General features: G+C 41.5%; 1 protein-coding gene across 1 annotated transcript in view; it reads left to right on the top strand.

The window, feature by feature from the left end:
* LOC118080344 (organic cation/carnitine transporter 2) overlaps positions 1 to 13329 on the top strand; it is a 28538-nt gene that overhangs the window by 5816 nt on the left and 9393 nt on the right. Inside the window, exons 2-4 of the mRNA XM_035105411.3 lie at positions 6861 to 6964; positions 8749 to 8903; positions 10724 to 10895. Of these exons, the coding sequence (XP_034961302.1) occupies positions 6861 to 6964; positions 8749 to 8903; positions 10724 to 10895 (431 nt within the window). The remainder of the gene's footprint in view (positions 1 to 6860; positions 6965 to 8748; positions 8904 to 10723; positions 10896 to 13329) is intronic.

The raw sequence follows: 13329 nt of genomic DNA, 5'->3' as shown, positions 1-13329 counted from the left end.
ATGTTCCTTTGTATCTGAACACCTAGAGTGACTTAAAGAAATGTTTTAAGTAATATTTACAGGGCTTGTGGTAAAATATAAATAGTACAATTCAATCCAATAATCCCATTTGTATGTCCATGTAAGGTGGAAGATTCTGAAATTACATACATACACACAGACATTAATGCAATATTGGGAGGGTATTTTTGCCCCACCTTCACCACCTGAAATCTACAAAGGTGAGCTGGGCAAAATATATACAGTATATGCCCAGCACTAATTTAAGGGTTTTAGCCTTTCCTTATCAGAATACTTTTAGAGTGCAGTCCTAAACACATTTACTAAGTCCCAATGAACACCGTGGGACTTACCTTCGAATAAATATTCATGGGATTATGCTGTTGCACTGTGTAGTCTCCTATATTACATTCCTTTAGTAATGTTTTGGAAATATGAAGTCTGCTTGTCTCATTTATATTTTACAGTTTGCCATATTCCATAGGATCTTAGTTTGGACCCTGTAGTTTCATCAAATTGGACAAAGCCTAATATGAATGGCACACAATCTTAAGTAATTAGTACAAAGGGACTGGGGAAATGTTGCATTATATGCCCACGCACTGAATTCAGCATAGTGTTTAAAGATAACATAAAAGCATCTAGGGAACACAGTTCCCTTTAACCTACTTACATATCTTCTTTCCTGTAAAGCCATGCCCCACCCTATATACAAGTCTCTACCCATAAGTAATATACTCTTTGCCCTAGTTTTCAGAACTTCCATATACCTACGGTACTCCTATCCTCACCTTAAATTACACTTATAAAAGAAAGAAAAAATTGTATAGCTAGGTAAAAGTACATTGTCAAGACAGTGCAGATGAAAACAATACAGAGAATGAGAGCAGTTTTCAAGAAACTGGGTGGTCCAATACTAAAGCTGGATTTTTTAAAGACCTGGTAGACACACAGAGATTTGCTCTCCTCCTGCCTGACCTTCCAAAGCTTGCTACAGTTGGCAATTCATAGCCAAAGATGTGGAGCAACTAAACACTTTATAAAGGTGTTGTGCTTATGTTGTCTGGAGCAGTTGCGTAAGTGGCCTTTCACCTACTTTCCCACTTTCAATTTTAAATGTGCTTAACTGTTGCCTCAGTCCTATCTTGTCTTATCTTGCCATTTAGTCAGGGTGACCTTTGCCTGAGATTTAGCCTTACAAGAAATTTTTCGGTGGGGTGGGGAGTATTCACGTTTGATGAAGAATGAGTCCCATTATCTGCATCCATCAAAGCCTTCTGTGCTCTACTGTGCTTAAATGTCATTGAGGATACCAGCATTGGATTTCTATGACAGGAAAGGAACCCTCCCTGTGTCAGATCTTAGTCCTTATATGTGCCAAAGTTACACACGTGGACAGTTCAGATGTCATTCATGATAAGCCAGGCCTTCATGGTTCCCTTCCCCTTTCCTCTTCCTGTTTAACCATAAAGAAGAGCTCAGAACTTTGACTTCCATTTTTGATTGAACACAGTTTAGTGTTTCATCTGAACTATAAGCGCTTGTTAATTTTAACTATGTTTTGTTGAAATAGGCCTGCTTCATAAGTGTCAGGGGGTCTCTCTACAGAGAGCCCCCACCAACCATCCTCACCAGCTCCTCACCCAGCGTCAGCACAAGCAGCGAGTCAGGAGAAAGGAATGAGGAAGTTAGCGGAGTGAAGAGAGGGCTGTCTTATATACCAGAGCCCCAGCACCGCTCGGAGAGAGGGATAGGGGAGGAGGAGCACGGAGGGCTTTCGTACACAGGGCAGCCAGGAAGGCGGCCCTTCCCTCTGACGCCCGAATTGAGGCGTGCGCCCACCCGTAGGGCCAGGGGGCGGCGCTTTGGGGTGCCCAGGCTTTTATGCTGGGCGAAAACCCACAGGAAGCCATTGTGGGGTTCTGACACAGACCATAGCTGCCAAGTTTTCCCTTTTCTCGCAAGGAAGCCTATTCAGCATAATGGAATTTCCCTTAAAAAGGGGGAGAACTTGGCAGCTATGACACAGACTGAGCAGTCATGTTTGCTGATGTTCTTGCACTGTAAATAGTATGCACAATAAAACTCTGACAGACAAGACGGAGTGGAGCGTCTTTACTCAAGAGTAGCCGCAACCATCTCTGACAGCAAGCAATGGTTTGAAGTTGACCTGTTTATTATTATTTTCTTTTAAAAAGTTTTCTAAAAAATAGTAAAGGTCTTTCTTAAAAAGGAAAGGAGGAAATCTGTTGTATTTCTGTTATAGCATTTCCTAATGTCCAAACATTCTATAAAGTCAGACTGCTATCCTGTGGACAGTTACATTGGAGTAATTATAGTTGAATTCAGTGTGACCTATTTCTCTTAGTAAGTATAGATGCATAGGATAAGGATTCCAACCCAGTTCCTGATGATTGGTTGTCCTGCTGCTGGGTTAACCGGGCTATTATGACTTTCTCCCTCCTGATCTAACACATGCACAGTCTGCAAAGAATCTCCACTTCTGTCATGCATCCTATACATAATTAGGTATATCTGAGACAATTGGAATCAATGGGTTTAGGCATGCCTGATTCTGATTGGGGATCAGACTATAAAAGTGTCTGCCACTGTCACAGAAAGTGTCATTTGAACCCAGGGGATTCAGGCTCACCAGGCTGAAAAAGCTACTCTTTGTTTAAGGTTTCCACTGAGTAATGTACTGTTTCCCCAGGAACCTGCTATCTCACCTTCTTTTTCAGTGTTTAAACAGCCAAAATAGCATATGATAAACATTGGTAAGAGTGGGTCACATTTTACAATGCAATATTTCCTCCACACACAATGTAAAAATCTAATAACCTGGTAGTTCGATATTGACTACTGCCGTAGGTATGACTCAGTGCTGTATTTACCTTGCGAATATCCACAGTGAATGTTGGCAGTGACCATTTTGACGATTGACCCTAGTTACTTACCTGTACCTAGGACTGTCAGTAAACAGATTTTAAAATTGTGTGTTTGTGTTTGTTTGTTTGTTTGTTTGTGTGTGTGTGTGTGTGTGTGTGTGTGTGTGTGTGTAGAAACATGTTATGATAGCAGGGTGAAATACAAATGAGTATATCAACAGCATGGTCCCAAGGTTATTTACTCAGAAATGAATTCCACTGAGTTTAGTGAGACTTACTTCCTTGGTTGAAAGCTCAGATTTGAAAACATTTCCTATTAGGTTTAGAATGAAATCACTTGTATGTCCCTGAAAATAGACATCACATACTTCAGTGATGATATTCAAGATAACCGTGTTTATGTCATCAGGGTGGAATTGAATATTCTCCTAGAGGGATGCCATTCTTGATACTATGTTTATAAGAGCTGCACTATGGAAACGTTTCTTCAGTAGCACCTTAAAGACCAACTAAGTTTTTATTTTGGTATGAGCTTTCGTGTGCATGCACACTTCTTCAGATACGTATCTGAAGAAGTGTGCATGCACACGAAAGCTCATACCAAAATAAAAACTTAGTTGGTCTTTAAGGTGCTACTGAAGGAATTTTTTTATTTTACTTCGATCCAGACCAACACGGCTACCTACCTGTAACCATGTATGGAAACGTTTGTTAATATCAAGGCCACATTCTGCTATGCTGGGCCTGCAAGTTTTGTAACCTGAGAAATAGGTCTCCTTCAGGAGATGCCCTACACATCAGACCAGTGCTGTGCCACAATGCTTCTGTAACTTTCCAATCCAAGGCAGAAGTGATGCAGTCCATTCTGTTAATTTAACCCTTAATAACTTGGGACCATTTCACCTACAAGATTGCCTTACCCCATATGTGCCCACTTGACCACTTTGATGGGCGGAATTGGCACTACTACAGGTGCCACATAATAACCATTCTGCATTTGTAAGAACTCAGTCATTTTGTATGACAGCACGTACACTTTGGAACTCCCTGCCTATTGATATCAAGCAGGTGTGACTCCGCTGTATTCTTGTTTAGGCAAGCCTACACAGATGCTTAGAAATGCTGATGTGAATTTTAATCTGTTTTCATATTTTAACTTTTTGTATGTTTTAATATATTGTACATTTTCCTTGATTTTATTGTTTTGTAAACCGCCTTGAGGGTGTGTTGTTGTTTTCTTTAACAATTCAGCAGCATACAAATTTTTTGAAATAAATAAAATAAAATAGATAAAAATAACACCCCTGTTGAGGGAACTTCTCTGGCTGCCGGTATGCCACCAGGTGTAGTTCAGTATTTTGTTTTTAGCATTTAAAGCCCTAAACAACTTGGGACTAGGTTACCTAAGTGACCACCTCACTCTATATATCCCTGTCTGCCAAGTGTGTTCCTTAGATGGGCCACTACTGAGTACTGCATACCCAGGAGCTGTGCTTGTTCTAGAAAGAGGTATTTTAGTGTTGCAGCTCCAGCCCCCTGGAATCAATTACCAGCCAATATTTGACTGGCACTCAGTGTCATGAAGTTTAGGCACCTACTAAATGCATTTCTGTTTAAGAAGGCGTTCCCTGAGGTGTGACCCAATCATTTCTTAAATATAAATTGTACACTTGTATTAATGGTTTTGCTGTTTTTAGAGTTTGTAGCCCTGTTTAGGGAAGTTTTTAATGTTTGATTCTATTTTTAATACTCTGTTGGGAGCCGCCCAGAGTGGCTGGGGAAATAATATGGCAGGGTATAAATAATAAATAAATCTTTATTATTATTATTATTATTATTATTATTATTATTATTATTGTGGTTTAATTGATTTTAGAATTTGTATTGTTGTGTTCTGTTTTTATCTCATTGAACCCCACTTTGATGGCCTTCCACTATCCCACATTGTCTGTCTACGTTATGAAATTTGTCTTTCATCTTAAGTGGAGTGCCCTGAGATACGTAATTAAGTGGCCACCACATGGTGAATGACTTTCTGTGCCACACCTTGCAGATAAAGCATTATCATCATGCGCAACACAGACCCTTCTAATCCTCTCTGACAATGTTTTATGCACTATCTAGCCTGATATAAGTAGCAGCTCTTGTGATTGTTAGGATTTAACGTGCCTTTGGCAACTTTGAGTGCATTTCATCATCTGAATGATCTCAGTAGCAGGGAATAGACTAGTACGTGAAGGTCAGGAAAAAGTAGTCAGGTATATATTTTCCTACTGCTAACGTTGTTACATGCTCTGCATGAGAAATGGCATTGCATTTAGCATTATGTGAGACCTGCAGCCTAGCTCTGTGAACTTCAGTAACCTTGCCTAAAAGGTATGGGAGAATGAAAATAGCTCTTGCCTGAGTTGATTTGCTATATTCAGTTCTGAATCTGTCCCAAGTAATGCTACTAGGCTACACTGCAATTCTAACTGCTGTTGAGCTAAATACACGCTAAGCTTACACGGAAACAGCACAGCCTCACCTGTGCAAACACAACTTTGGATGGCATTTAACGCTGATTCCCCTCCAATTTCAGTGCAGATGTCTCACAGATGCAGATTAGAAGGCCTTTGCACATGGCAAAGTCAATATAGATAAGGCATAAAAAAGCAATTTGAAGCTGTAACAAATGTCCAGTGGGCTACAATTCAAGAAGCATTTCTATGTGCCTCGGGGAAAATCCAGTGTTCATTTTCTACCAGAGAGTTGCAACTTGGTGAGCAGGGTGTGAAAACTCAACCATAATTTGCATCCCCTAAAGCGGAGGTGTATATTCTGTGGTTCTCCAGATATTATTGGACTCCAGCTTCCTAAATCTCTGACCATTGACCATGTTAAGCATTGGTCTCAGTCTCTGCTGTTCTGACAGTCTGTTTTCAACTGTTCTTAGGAAAATGTGCACATTACTAAAAAAAAAAAACCCATACTCACTGGCTCGGATCCTAACAGCCCTTACATGAATAGAACAGAGTTTTTGTTCACAGAGCAGGGCTTTCACACCTCTCACCTTCCCTCTGCATCCCCTGACAATCTGCTCCTGGGGATTGGGAAAACCCTTGAAAATAACGTGTGATACGGTGGTGCAGTGTGAGGCAGTAGTTGGCAGCCATTGACCTCCCCCTTTCATGAATGGAGGAACAACTTAGGATCCAAGGCATTGCACTTGCTTGTGTATCTAAGAATATATTGTCAACAATGCAACATTCAAATTTAAACAAGAAATTCCTTTAAATTCCACTCATTTTTATCTGAATCACCCTATGCTAAAAATTCAGCTCTGTTGTTCAGCATCTGTAGAGCCCTTTTGATGGTTTAACCCAGGCACCCCCAAACTTCGGCCCTCCAGATGTTTTGGACTACAATTCCCATCATCCCTGACCACTGGTCCTCTTAGCTAGGGATCATGGGAGTTGTAGGCCAAAACATCTGGAGAGCCGCAGTTTGGGGATGCCTGGTTTAACCCAAGGCATGGGTAGGCAACCTAAGGCCCGGGGGCCGGATCTGGCCCAATCGCTTTCTAAATCCGGCCCGCGGACGATCCGGGAATCAGCATGTTTTTACATGAGTAGAACGCTTTTATTTAAAATGCATCTCTGGGTTATTTGTGGAGCATAGGAATTTGTTAATTCTTTTTTCAAAATATAGTCCGCCCCCCAAATGATCTGAGAGACAGTGGACCGGCCCCCTGCTGAAAAAGTTTGCTGACCCCTGACCTAAGGCCTCAACAGATAGACCAAACAGGCATTTGGTGTAAGAGATTTTAGATCAAAACATTGAATTCTGATTTACACATAAAGGTACTTTTTAAATTTAAAAAGTCCATTCTAGTAGTAATCTAGCAGGTTACTGTTTGGTTATTGTAGAAAATGGGCCATATATATTACATGCATGCCAAAAATATTGAATCTCTCTCTCTCTCTCTTACAGTGGGATCTTGTGTGTGAAAATGACTGGAAAGCACCTCTAACTACCTCTTCGTTCTTTGTGGGCGTACTGATTGGATCCTTTGTATCTGGACAACTCTCAGACAGGTAAAGTGTATATATTAATGGTTTTGTGATTATTATTATTGTTTTTAGACACAACCCTTTAAAATTCAGTTAGAGCTAAGTTTCTGCACTGCAGTGGATTTATTTTTCAACTGTAGTGAATTAGCTGATTTCTAAATAGGTAGCACCAAAATGTCTGGTTCTTCTTTCCATAATTGCATGATCTGTGATGGACTTTGAGAGCACAACATGCTTCCCATAACTTTTTTTCTTTCAGTTAAGCATGAGGTATTTCAACAAATTTTGTATTACAGTAGTATATCAAACAATAATTTGAGTGATGCCATATTTTCACCCTTGAGCAATCTAATCAACATAGCCATCAATTTAAGCTGCCAGCACAACAAAAACTAATATATTTGATATTTTCCTATATCGTTCAAGATATGCTTATCACAACTATGAATGATGCCATTTTGACGTTATGAAATAAGTAAAACAAAATTCCATTGTGATGTGTTTTATGGCCAACCTTTGGCTTAATTTACCTGCTTAGATATCTTTGTGTATGTATGTAATGCAGTAGCCCTGATGAAAATGAAACTGGATGTTATGTACATATTCAGGATACAATTGTATTTTTCATGCCTGAACTTCAGCTTAAATTCTACACCTTTTTTTAAGGGCATCAGGCAGGACATAAAACACAACGTAAAGTGATATTACCCTTGAACATTGAAATGTAATAATACAACTTAGTATCTGCACAGACAACACAATTTTCTGTTTGGAGTACATACAGCACAACTGTCGCTCCCATTTTTCATCCCAATCCAGTTTACTCCCACAACCTGTTAAAAATCACTTGATAACAAGATATATCATAAAAGAACTACTCAAGAACAGCAACAATGAGAGTAAAAACAGCATATCCTTATTCTATTTGAGTTGTCCATCGTATTTAAAAAGCAGGGCAAATTTGGCTAAAAATAAAATGTTTCCCTATTGGAGATAAATGTTTACTGAAAATGTAAGAATTTATCCATAACCTTTAAAGCAGTAATTTGAAACACCTGAGTATGTTTAAATAATCACAGAAAACACATCAAAATAGCCATGCTTTGTTTTAAAAAAAGCAAGAAGTCACAATTCATATCATACCTGAAATACAAAGTAAACATTGAATACATTGGGCGGATGACAATTATTGGATTTTTACTCTAGTGCCAACCTACCTTACAAGTAGCTTTTTTATCGTGGCACAAGCCACAGTGTTTCTCAAACTTGCGTCCCCAGTACAGCAGATTAAAGTAATGGGAACAAAAGTTTGAATCCAGAGAAACTTCCTCTGCTTCCAACCCAAAGAAATGTTTTGGTTCTCTTTACGAACATACGAATAACCCTGCTGGATCACGCCAAAGGCCCATCTAGTCTGGCAATCTCTTCTAACAGTGGTCAACCTGGTGTTTATGTGTAGCCCACTGAGTACAACATCATTCTCGCCACTCCCAGTAACTGGTACTCAAGGGCATACTATCTCCAGTAGGGGAAAGGGTCCCCATCAACCTACAGTTCCCATCGACCCTAGCTAATGTGGCCAGTAGTCCAAGATTATGGGACTTGCAGTCCAGCAACATCTGGAAGGCACTAGATTGGGTACACCTGATGTAGAGAGAAAACAAGCCTAAGGGAGATGTGATCAAGAGGACCCCCATGAAAGTTAATAGATATTAATCCCCACAAATATAAACCCCAGACCCTTGGTTTCTACTATTTTAATGTTTCATAAACTAACATGATTTTTATTTATCTTTGTCCCATGATAGGTTTGGAAGGAAAAATGTGCTGTTTGTCACAATGGGAGTCCAGACTGGCTTTAGCTTCCTCCAGATCTTCTCAACAAGCTGGGAGATGTTTTCCATCCTGTTTCTCATAGGTGGAATAGGGCAGATCTCTAATTATGTGGCAGCGTTTGTACTAGGTATATAACAGTCTTTAAGCAGAGTATGAATTCTCAGTATTGTTGCCGACTTTTCAATGACTGATGTTGTGTTTAGGGGCTCTTCCTCCTCCCTCTCACAGTGCATGCTGAGCCATTATAAAGATTGGGCAAGCTGTACATCAGGGGTAGGCAACCTAAGGCCTGTGGGCCGAATGCGGCCCAATCGCCTTCTCAATTCGGCCCGCGGACAGTCCGGAAATCAGCGTGCTTTAACATGAGTAGAATGTGTCCTTTTATTTAAAATGCATCTCCGGGTTATTTGTGGGGCCTGCCTGGTGTTTTTACATGAGTAGAATGTGTGCTTTCATTTAAAATGCATCTCTGGGTTATTTGTGGGGCATAGGAATTCATTCATTTCCCCCCAAAAAATATAGTCCGGCCCACCAAATGGTCTGAAGGACGGTGGACCGGCCCACGGCTGAAAAAGGTTGCTGACCTCTGCTGTACACGTTTCCCTTAGCCCCATCCAGCTCATTCTCTTCACTCGGTGTAAGACACTCAAGCTCTGAGTTTTAAGTTACCAAACTGAAATGGCAACTGAGTCTGCAGTGGGAGACATTAGGGTGTGCACACCTTTCAGTCTTCGTAATAGCTCAACATACACATTGAACTGATGGAGAAGACAGGGTTTTATTGAACCTATGGCAGTCTTCCCGTAAGCTAATTGTGCGTTTTGTCTTGTGGCTTCAGTCTTTCATACTGTAGAATTGAATGGAATTTAAGCAGCGTAAGGGTCAAATTAGGTATTATCTTATAAAGGTATGACTACATCCCCTGTGTCTTTTTATTTTTCCCCGGAAAGATGTCAATGAGGCATTCACACATCTATTTTTTTCTAACTGAATGAATATACTAGCCTAAAGTATTGGCAAAGATTAGAGTGTGAATTCTTTGCTAACCATTCATTTGGTCTTGCATCCAGTGACCATTAGAGAGTTAATAAAATAATAATAATAATAATAATAATAACAATAATAATAATAATAATAATAATACAATGGTACCTTGGGTTACAGATGCTAACCCAGAAATAGTACCTAGGGTTAAGAACTTTGCTCCAGGATGAGAACAGAAATTGTGCTCCAGCGGCACAGCAGCAGCGGGAGGCCCCATTAGCTAAAGTAGTACCTCAGGTTAAGAACAGTTTCAGGTTAAGACGGTAGACTCCTAATCTGGGGAACCGGGTTCGCGTCTCCGCTCCTCCACATGCAGCTGCTGGGTGACCTTGGGCTAGTCACACTTCTTTGAAGTCTCTCAGCCCCACTCACCTCACAGGGTGTCTGTTGTGGGGGAGGAAGGGAAAGAGGATTGTTAGCCGCTTTGAGACTCCTTTGGGTAGTGATATAGCGGGATATCAAATCCAAACTCTTCTTCTTCTTCTTAAGAACGGACCTCCAGAACGAATTAAGTTCTTAACCTGAGGTACCACTGTAATTTTTATACCCCACCCACTTCAGCCAAAACTCAGAGCGGTTAACATCAAATGTATAATACATTAACGTAAAATGTGAAGGCTAGACTGTCTCTTTGAACTGTATTTCAATATAGTGCATCCTCTTAACCCAAAATATTATGTACTATCATTTACAGCAAAATGCTTAATCATGAGGAACTCACTCTTCACTATCAATCTAAATACTCTTCTTTATGCAAGATCAGGTACTGAAGTAGAGGCATACCTTAAATCCAAGGAAGAGACACTGGGCTTTTTAAAGTGTTTCCCAAATACTTACATTTGGGCAAAATAAGAGGGCTTTTTAAAGTTAAACGGCTAATCAACACTCCCTTGTTTTGAACAGGCACAGAAATTCTCGGCAAATCAATCCGTATTATCTACTGCACGTTTGGTGTTTGCATATTTTATGCATTTGGCTACATGTTGCTGCCTCTGTGCGCTTACTTCATCAGAGACTGGCGGATGCTGCTAGTGGCTCTCACTATACCTGGCTTGCTGTACGTTCCACTGTGGTGGTGAGTGTATCTATATATATATATATATAAATGTAAACATCGTGAAAGTGCGTGTTCCACTTTTCTCCGTAACCGCTTGACCGATTGCCCTGAAATTTTGACACAACGATCCAGGCCACTCCCCGAGCGTTATTAGAAAAAAAAATCCCTCAAATTTCACACCTGGGAGGTATAAACCTGCTTTTCCACAAAGTAAAACAGCGCCCTCAAGCGGAATTCCTCCCACAGTACACCCCCTCCCTTCCTGTGAAATCTACACCACACCCACAAACCAAATGATGACATCATCAACCAAGCAACTGAAACCACCAAAGCGGCCATTATCAGAACCCTAGGCCCCTGCCAGGCTGCTGGGCCCCCACTACGCCGGGGGGGGGGGGAGAGGGTGAGCGCCCGGATCGCAGATCGCAGCACAGCCTTTGTTTTATGTAGGCCCCTGCCAGGCCGCCAGACCCCTACTAGGCCCAGGGGGGGAGAGGGGGAGTGCCTGGATCACAGGCCGCAGCACGGCCTTTGTTTTATGTAGCTCCCTGCCAGGCTGCCAGGCCCCCACTGGGCCCAGGGGGGCGGAAGGGTGACCGCCCGGGTCGCAGGCCACAACACGGCCTTTGTTTTATGTAGGCCCCTGCCAGGCCGCCAGGCCCCCACGAGGCCCGGGGTGGCGGGATCGGGACACGTGGGGGCAGTCACAGGGATTAGCCACAACAATGCGCCACACCCACAAACCCCGTCTCCGCCACGAGATCCTGTAAAACAGGGGGACTCTGTGGCTCAGGGGGATCTGAAGGGGGCCTATTCCCTCCATTTGACAGACTAACGCCCAGCAATGCGTGCAGGGCCAGCTAGTTTTAAATAAAAATGTTCACATTTTGGAAGTTACACCAAAAACTAGTGCTAACTAATGCCTTTAAATAGAAGTGTTCACATTTTGGAAGTTACACCAAAAACTAGTGCTAACTAATGCCTTTACTGGGGGCACCCTCCGTTGACTTAATTTTTTCAGATTACATACATATATCATTTTATTCATATATGGCCTTTCCATAGTTCAAACTGTGCTGAGGCAGCTTGTTGTTGTTGTTGTTTAGTCGTTTAGTCGTGTCCGACTCTTCGTGACCCCATGGACCAGAGCACGCTAGGCACTCCTGTCTTCCACTGCCTCCCGCAGTTTGGTCAGACTCATGTTTGTAGCTTCGAGAACACTGTCCAACCATCTCATCAAATGCACAGTTCCAACATAACAGAAGTAGTGATAAATAATGAGTAAAACAGAAAAAAATACAACCAAACTGAACAATTTCCACAGAAATCATAAGATCTAAAATAAAGATACAAAAAATTAATATCAATAACAGCAACAATCTCCCCAGCAAAACTCCCAGCCCAAGAGTCTGTTCAACAGCCTCAGATTTTGTAGCTGCAATCAGTCTGGGCCCCATGCTCCCAGGAAAGGTGGAAAAGGCCTGCAAGACAGGAAGCAGATCTTTTAGGACTCACAGCCTACACACACATACACACATATATAATCTCAATTTTTGTTATTATATAAAATATATATTTTTATAAATATTGTTATTATATAAAAATAACATTTTTTTGCTACCAGACAACCTAGGTAACACATAATAAGTTACAGAGGGGAAAAGGAGAAACAGGATGCAATGTGAAACCAAAGAGTTAAAACCAAAGGTGCATAATGTCATGCAGTTCAGTCTTTAACTTATTTTAATTCACCACATTTTAATTTCTGTTGCTTCTCCAAGAACCCTAAGAGTTGTTTTTTGTTGAGACTTGCTGAAATGCGTTCTTGCCACTCTTAGAAATGACTTCACTAACATATATAATACACACACACCCTTTTATGTTGCTAGGTTAAAAAGGTAAAGGGACCCCTGACCGTTAGGTCCAGTTGCGGACAACTCTGGGGCTGCGCGCTCATCTTGCTCTATAGGCCAAGGGAGCCGGCGTTTGTCCGCAGACAGCTTCCAGGTCATGTGGCCAGCATGACTAAGCCGCTTCTAGCGAACCAGAGCAGCTCATGGAAACGCCATTTACCTTCCTGCTGGAGCGGTACCTATTTATCTACTTGCACTTTGATGTGCTTTCAAACTGCTAAGTGGGCAGGAGCTGGGACTGAACAACAGGAGCTCACCTCGTCGCGGGGATTCGAACCTTCTGAACGGCAAACCCTAGCCTCAGGGGTTTAGACCACAGCGCCACCCGCTGTTGCTAGGTTATTTAATGTATTAATCACATGTTAGAACTAGCAACATTGTTGCTTCCTGAACCTCTGCCAAAGCCCCTCCATATGCATAGAATAAGTTGCTCCTTTTCATACAGGCCAATGACCCTAATCTTTAGGGTCTGTATATACACTGGCTCTTCAGCATTGTATTTCTATGCAAGGAGGACCGAGGATAGCATTATAGCATTG

The sequence above is a fragment of the Zootoca vivipara genome, chromosome 2, assembly GCF_965207765.1.
Source record: "Zootoca vivipara chromosome 2, rZooViv2.hap1.1, whole genome shotgun sequence".
NCBI classification, from domain to species: Eukaryota; Metazoa; Chordata; class Lepidosauria; order Squamata; family Lacertidae; genus Zootoca; species Zootoca vivipara.
This window is presented reverse-complemented; position numbering and strand designations above follow the sequence as displayed.